At 38.7% G+C, this 7,887-nt stretch overlaps 1 protein-coding gene across 1 annotated transcript; it reads right to left on the reverse strand.

Annotated features, from left to right (window-relative positions):
* Window positions 1-494: 494 nt before the first annotated feature.
* Or1e35 (olfactory receptor family 1 subfamily E member 35) lies at window positions 495-1,433 on the reverse strand. The gene is given in 1 exon segment (NM_001408682.1): window positions 495-1,433. A coding segment is annotated over 1 exon segment (939 nt).
* Between the last annotated feature and the right edge of the window lie 6,454 nt (window positions 1,434-7,887).

A 7,887-nucleotide genomic window follows, 5' to 3' on the forward strand; every position in this document is an offset into this window, starting at 1 on the left:
CAGGGTCAAGATTACTCAGAAAATATAAATGGGTAGAAAGTATACAGGGAGTTAAGAGAAAACTGAAATGTCAAAATCAATATGAGAGAACCTGTAAGCAAGGCTAGAAAAAAAGATTGCTGGTGAAGAAATTTTGTTGTTATCCAGTGTCATAAATCCATTAATTAAACTATTTCACATGACATACACATGAACACAGAAATCAGGGTAATGTGATAAAATTTTGCAGCAATGTAAGGGAATAGAGTTCATATTATGCAGTAGCTCATCTCCTGTGAATTTCCAGGATTGCACATGCAAGGTAAGGAGGACATTGTAGACAGATATCAAAAACAATCGTTTCTACTTTTACAATTGCAACAAACCTCTTCTCCTTCATGTATTGTAGCATAGACTTCCCTGTAGGTTCTATGATGAGGGACAATATCTGATATAAAATATTAGCATCAATACATTTATTACATAAAATTAGATAACAATCCCAAGTACTGCCATTATAGAGAGATTTTCTTAATGCAGATGACTCTTATTAGGGTCCTTTTCACATCTCTGTTCCTCAGGCTGTAGATGAAGGGGTTCAGCATGGGAGTCACCACTGTGTACATCATAGCCATGGCAATCTCCTTCACAGTAGAATTATTACCTGATGGACATAAGTAGAGACCAAAAATTGTCCCATAAAACAAGGTCACAACAGATAGATGGGAACAACAGGTGGAGAAGACCTTGTGGATGTCTTGAATAGACGGAAACTTGAAAATGGAGAAGAAAATCCATATATAGGACATAACAATAAGTAGGAATGGAATAATACTGATGAGTCCACCCAAGATATATATCATCATCTCATCAACGTAAGTGTCTGAACAGGACAACTTCAGAAGGGCAGAAATGTCACAGAAAAAGTGGAGAATCACATTCTTCTCACAAAAAGATAATCTAGCCATGAGTAGGGTATGCAGCAGGGCATGGGATGTTGTCAGCATCCATAGTAGTAGCACTAGTGAAGCACAGAGCTTGGTGCTCATGATGCTGGTGTGATGCAAGGGAAAGCAGATGGCTACATAGCGGTCATAGGCCATGACCACAAGAAGGAAGTTTTCCATGTCTGCAAACACCATGAGGAAGTACATTTGTGTCAAGCAGCCTGCATAGGATATAAATGGTACTTGGCCCTGCATGTTCTGAAGCAATTTGGGCATTGTGACAGAGGAAAAGCAGAGATCAGAGAAGGACAAGTTGCTGAGAAACAAGTACATGGGCATGTGGAGATGAGAGTCCAGTCGAACAAGGACAATGATTAGCAGGTTTCCCAGGATGGTGGTGAGGTACATGGCCAGGAATAGGGCATAGAACAGGAGATGATACTCTGATGGGATGGGCAGACCCAGGAGGAGGAACTCCAAGATCAAAGTTTGGTTGTTTCCAGTCATGCCACCAATGACTTTAAGAAAAAGAAAGTTACATTTCCTTAAACTCCCATTCATTGAGCCTTAATGAGATCATAGATCAATTCCACTTCTTTTTCTCATTTGCTTATTTAGAAGAAGATTCTTTTATTGCTCACATTCTTTAGTTTTTATATTCTTTACCTCACGATGTCATGCAATAATCTTGGTCTATTTCTTTCCTCAGTTGGCATTAGTAGAGCATGAAACACAAACCAAATCCTATACATTCTGATGTTTCTCCTGCCAACAACCATATCCACATTTCAACAAAAAGTGGTATAGTTTGAGACATACATGGTATGTTGTATATTCTACAGTAATCAATCTTACTCTCATTAAAGTAATTGTTTCTACATTGATATATATTGTCTTTATTTTTTTTCCTTTTTTTTCGGAGCTGGGGACCTTGCACTTCCTAGGCAAGTACTCTACCACTGAGCTAAATCCCCAACCCCATATATTGTCTTTATAATCATGTTGCTTTAGCATTTTCTACTATTCCAGTTTGACTTAATACATTTAATTGCTTCTGACAAGAAAAATGCATTGACATTACTATTTCTTTCATTCCTGACTGAGACCTGTGCTCAAGTATAAGAAAAAATTTATATTAAATCCATAAAGTTACTCTTCTTCAATTTCCTAAGGATATAAAGTCACTAAACTTAACCTTTTAACATGAAATTTTATGCTCTGTTATTGACTGGAGAGATGCAATTGTGTATGTATTGAACTTATTCAAAAATGCAAAGAGCAATGCACTTTTTAATAATATTAATAACTAATATTTTATGCTTCGTATGATTCTACTATACTCATATTCATATGATATTCATATACATATTAATATGATTCTGCTGATAATGATGTAGGAAAATAAATACAATGAACATATTAGAAAGTATCAGTTCATTTTAATTCCTCCCTTAATTTAATGTTCAGATATCCATAAGTAACCAAAGAGTTTGTATGGGAATTGATCTAAGTCATAAAATCAGCTTTGGTCATCTTATAGTTGGAACTATGTCTATGAAGGTATTTTAATATTTTTAATTTTTAAAATAGTTATTAACATATTAGAATGTAGTAACTCTGACATTTCAAAATGTGACAAGTCTTGTGTAAACAGTTAATAGAAAAAACAGAAAACTGAGACTAATATAAGGGAAATTGTACACCTAACTGCTGAGACGTATTTATGGTCTGTGAATGAGTGGCGACCATGGTTTATTGTAGGCTTACAGATAGAGATTACAAAGCAAAGATCGCTATGTGTTGTGGACCTAGTAGACTTTATTTTTACAATTGTAAAACTCACAATTTTTACCTGAATAGCATAGAAGACTGTCCATGGATATAGATCTAGCACTCATTATATGAACAGCTCACCTGGAATCCTCTGAACACACTGACTCTGGTTTTCAAGTTGATACTCCATTTTATACAAGGACACTAAGGTAATGTGTCCTACTCTTGTCCATGGATTCCAGTAATGAGCAAGTACATGCACAACTTGAAGTTGTAGACTTTTGAGCTCTTTTTACAGAAGGTATCTTCAAAGTTTACTAATCTACCAAAGCTACAGACCTACTAAAAGAAGGCACAAACACTCCAGCATTGCCCCATTATTAGGTTGAAATGGGAAAAATGCCAGTAAGTAAATGTAATAAAGCCCATCATTAACAAAATTATTATTGATGTAACTGTGGAGCAACATATTACTAAAATAACTCAAAGTTTTCCAAAGTATAAACATGGTGAAGAATATTATACCTGAAAACTGCCAGTCACGCCATCATAAAACTGTAAGTGAAAGACCTGTAGTTTGGAGGACAGTACGGTTCTTCCTAATAATTTATCTATGATGACGAAAGGTGTATTATAGTTCCTGCTCCAGACCCTGTCACCTTTATTCATTATCAGCACAGGAAAAAGCACCCTCATCAGTCAACACCTTCTTACATGTCCCCTTCTAGCCATCTACGGACCCAAGGTACCCAAGGGCCTCTGCATCCTTAAGGAATCCTGATCTTGTGCAATTACCCAGGACCTATATACAGATAATTATTCAAATCACTGACAGGGAGGCAGATGATATTCACAGATCACTCCTTAAAGTACTTAGTGGGAAGGTGTAAAAAAGAGAAAATCAGATGCATAATTAGCATTTTGACTGTTTATGAAATGAACAGGGTTTATGTGTTATCCAGGTTAGGATTTAGTAAATTAAGGACAAGCTGTTTAAAAACCACTGAAGAGATGTAAATGCTGTTTGGAAAGAGACTATCAATTTCTGGGAATGGAGTTGTTCTTCTGTTACTCTCTAAATTCTCTTGACACACATAGAATACCACTTCTTTAATTTCTTATCCTTGTGAGTTACACAGAGTTTCTGAATTTTAAGCATGATAATGATTTCTTTTTAATTCTTTCAAAATCAGCGTGATGTTTTTCTTCTTTTTTACAACTTTTGATATATGCTTTTATTTTTTATCTTTTATTATTTTTCTACTTTCATTAAATCGAGTATTTCTTATTTACATTTCAAACGTTATTCCCTTTCCCGTTTTCCTCTCCAGCAGCCCCATAACCCCTCCAGCTCCTCTTCTATATGAGTGTTCCCCTCCCAATCCAACCCCCATTACCAACCCCCCAAGAATCCCCTACACTGGGGGTCCAGCCTTGCAGGACCAAGGGATTCCCCTTCCACTGGTGCCCCAACAAGGCTATTCACTGCTACCTATGCAGTTGGAGCCCTGGGTCGGTCCATGTATAGTCTTTGGGTAGTAGTTTAGTCCCTGGAAGCTCTGGTTGGTTGCATTGTTCTTATTATGGGGATGCAAGCCCCCTCAGCTCTTTCAGTCCTTTAATTCCTCCAATGGGGGTCCTGTTCTCCGCTCAGTGGTTTGTTGCTGTCATTTACCTCTGTATTTGACATGTCCTGACTTTGTCTCTCAGAAGAGATCTATATCCAGTTCCTATCATCATGCACTTCTTAGCTTCATCTATCTTATATTTTATTATTTTTATTGTATTTTTTGTAATTTACATTTCAAATATTATCCCCTTTCCCAGTGCCCTGTCCATAACATGCCTTTCCCATTATCATCTCCCTTCTTCTATGAGGGTGTACCCCTCCCCAACCATGCACACCTTCCCACCATGCAGCCCTGACATTCCCCTACAGTGGGGATCCAGGCATGGCAGGACCAAGGACTTCTTCTCCCATTCGTGCCCAACAAAGCCATCCTCTCCTACATATGCAACTGGAGCCCTGAGTCTGTCCATGTGTACTCTTTGGGTAGTGATTTAGTTCCTGGGAGCTCAGGTTGGTTGGCCTTGTTGTTCTTATGGGGTTGCAAGCCCCTTCAGGTTCTTTAATCCTTTCTCTAATTTCTCTAATGGTGACATGGTTCTCAGTTCAATAATTTGCTGCTAGCTTTCGACTCTGGATTTGTTATACTCTGGCTGAGCCTCTCAGGAGATAGCTATATCAGGCTCTGTCAGCATGCACTTGTTGGCATCAGCAATATTGTCTGAGTTTGGTGACTCTATGTGTATGGACCAGATCCCCAGTTGGGGCAGTCCCTAGATGGCAATTCTTTCAGTGTCTGCTATAAAATTAGTATCCATTACTCCTACCATGACTATTTTTGTTCCACCTTTTAAGAAGGACTGAAGCATCCACACTTTGGTCGTCCTTCTTCTTGGGCTTCATGTGATGTGTGGATTATATCTTTCATAATTCGAGCTTTTGGGCTAATATCCACTTATTAGTGAGTGCATATTTTTTGTGATTGAGTTACCTCATCCAGGATGATGTTTTATAGTTCCATTCATTTGTCTATGAATTTCATGAAGTCACTGTTTTTCATAACTGAATAGTCTTCCATTGTGCAGATATAATACATTTACTGTATACACTCCACTGTTGAAAGGTATCTGGATTCTGTCCTGTTTCTGGCTATTATAAATAACTCTGCTATGAATATAGTGGAGTATGTGTCCTTGTTATATGTTGGAGCATCTTTACGGTATATGTCCAGGAGTATAGTTGGGACATCAGGTAGTACTATGTCTAATTTTCTGAGAGAGTCCAGACTGATTTCCAGAGTTGCCCTGATCTGCCAGGCAGTCAGAGGAGGTTGGTGACCATCTAGGAGAGAATGGAGGACAAGAGACATGAAGAAGGATACCAAGACAAGAGCCTGATTAAGGCAACAATTTTTTCCCAAGGCTGAATTTGTACCATAGCAGGGGTAACAGAGGGAGGGGAAGTGGGAAATATTTATACAGTCCAAGGACACAGTGTTCTTGTGGTCAGGAAATCGGCTGATGTCAGCAGAATGTCAGAAATGTCACAAGTTTGTCATATCATTTGGCATCCTGACCGCCAGTTGTGTTTCTCAGAAAGGTCACAAGTTTGTCATATCATTAGGCATCCTGACCTCTTAATGAACCCAGTCATCATACTTTCATTCTAGCATTTTTTCATTTTTATCTTACTTAACTCTAACTATAATATTACCATCAACAATGAGGGTTTTAAGGGCATAGCTCCCAAAACAGAGTGGATGTATCAACTACCAACATTGGAAGAGTGTTCCTCTTTCACCACATTTTTGCCAGCATCTGTTGTCACCTAAATTTTTGATCTTAGCCATTCTGAATGTTGTAAGATGGAGTCTTAGGGTTGTTTTGATTTACATTTCCCTAATGACTAAGGATCCTGAACATTTCTTTAGTTACTTCTAAGCCATTTGATATTCCTCAGCTGAGAATTCTTTGTTTAGCTCTGTACCCCTTTTAAAGTAGGGTTATTTGACTCTCTAGAGTCTAACTTCCTGAGTTCTTTGTATATATTGGATATTAGCCCTCTATTGAATATGTAGGACTGGTAAAGATCATTTCCCTATCTGTTGGTTGCCATTTTATCATAGTGACAGTATGCTTTGCCTTACAAAAGATTTCCAATTTTATGAAGTCCATTTGTTTGTTCTTGATTTTAGAGCATAGCCATTGTTGTTCAGTTCAGGAAATTTTCCCCAGTGGCCATGTGTTCGAGGCTCTTCACCATTTTCTCTTCATTAGATTCAGTATATCTGGTTTTATATGGATATCCTTGATCCACATGGGCTTGAGCTTTGTACAGGGTGATAAGAATGGATCAATTTCTTTCTGTGATTGGGTTTTATTAGCCCAAATGCTTGAATTACCCTAGATCCCTAGAACAAACGAAACTCAAGACGGATGATCAAAATGTGAATGCTTCACTCCTTCTTTAAATGAGGAAAAAGAGTACCCTTGGCAGGGAAGGGAGAGGCAAAGATTAAAACAGAGACTGAAGGAACACCCATTCAGAGCCTGCCCCACATGTGGCCCATACATATACAGCCACCCAATTAGACAAGATGGATGAAGCAAAGAAGTGCAGACCGACAGGAGCCAGATGTAGATCGCTCCTGAGAGACACAGCCAGAATACAGCAAATACAGAGGCGAATGCCAGCAGCAAACCACTGAACTGAGAATAGGTCCCCCGTTGAAGGAATCAGAGAAAGAACTGGAAGAGCTTGAAGGGGCTCGAGACCCCAAAAGTACAACAATGTCAAGCAACCAGAGCTTCCAGGGACTAAGCCACTACCTAAAGACTATACATGGACTGACCCTGGACTCTGACCCCATAGGTAGCAATGAATATCCTAGTAAGAGCACCAGTGGAAGGGGAAGCCCTGGGTCCTGCTAAGACTGAACCCCCAGTGAACTAGACTATGGGGGGAGGGCGGCAATGGGGGGAGGGTTGGGAGGGGAACACCCATAAGGAAGGGGAGGGGGGAGGGGGATGTTTGCCCGGAAACCGGGAAAGGGAATAACACTTGAAATGTATATAAGAAATACTCAAGTTAATAAAAAAAAAAAGAATGGATCAATTTGCATTCTTCTACATGTTGACTGGCTGTTGATCCAGCACCATTTATTGAAAATGCTATCTTCTTTTTCACAGGATGGTTTTAGACAATTAGTTAAATATCAAGTGACCATAGGTGTTTGAGTTCATTTCTGGATCTTCATTTCTATTCTATTGATCTACCTGCCTGTCTCTGTGTATGGTGATACATTTTTTTTCACTATTGCTCTGCAATTCAGTTTGAGGTCAGGGATGGTGATTCCGCCAGAAGTTCTGTTATTGTTGAGTGTAGATCTTATTATCCGTGGTTTGTTGTTATACCAAATGAATTTGCAAATTGTTCTTTCTAACTCTATGAATAACTGAGTTGTATGTTTGATAGGGATTGCAATGAATCTGTAGATTGCTTTCGGCAAAATGGCCATTTTTACTATATTAATGCTGCCAATCGATGAGCATGGGAGATCTTTACACCTCTGAGCTCTTCTTCAATTTCTTTCTTTGGAGACTTGAAATTCTTGTCATACAG

This window comes from Rattus norvegicus, chromosome 10, assembly GCF_021556685.1.
Source record: "Rattus norvegicus strain SHRSP/BbbUtx chromosome 10, alternate assembly SHRSP_T2T, whole genome shotgun sequence".
Classification (NCBI taxonomy): Eukaryota; Metazoa; Chordata; class Mammalia; order Rodentia; family Muridae; genus Rattus; species Rattus norvegicus.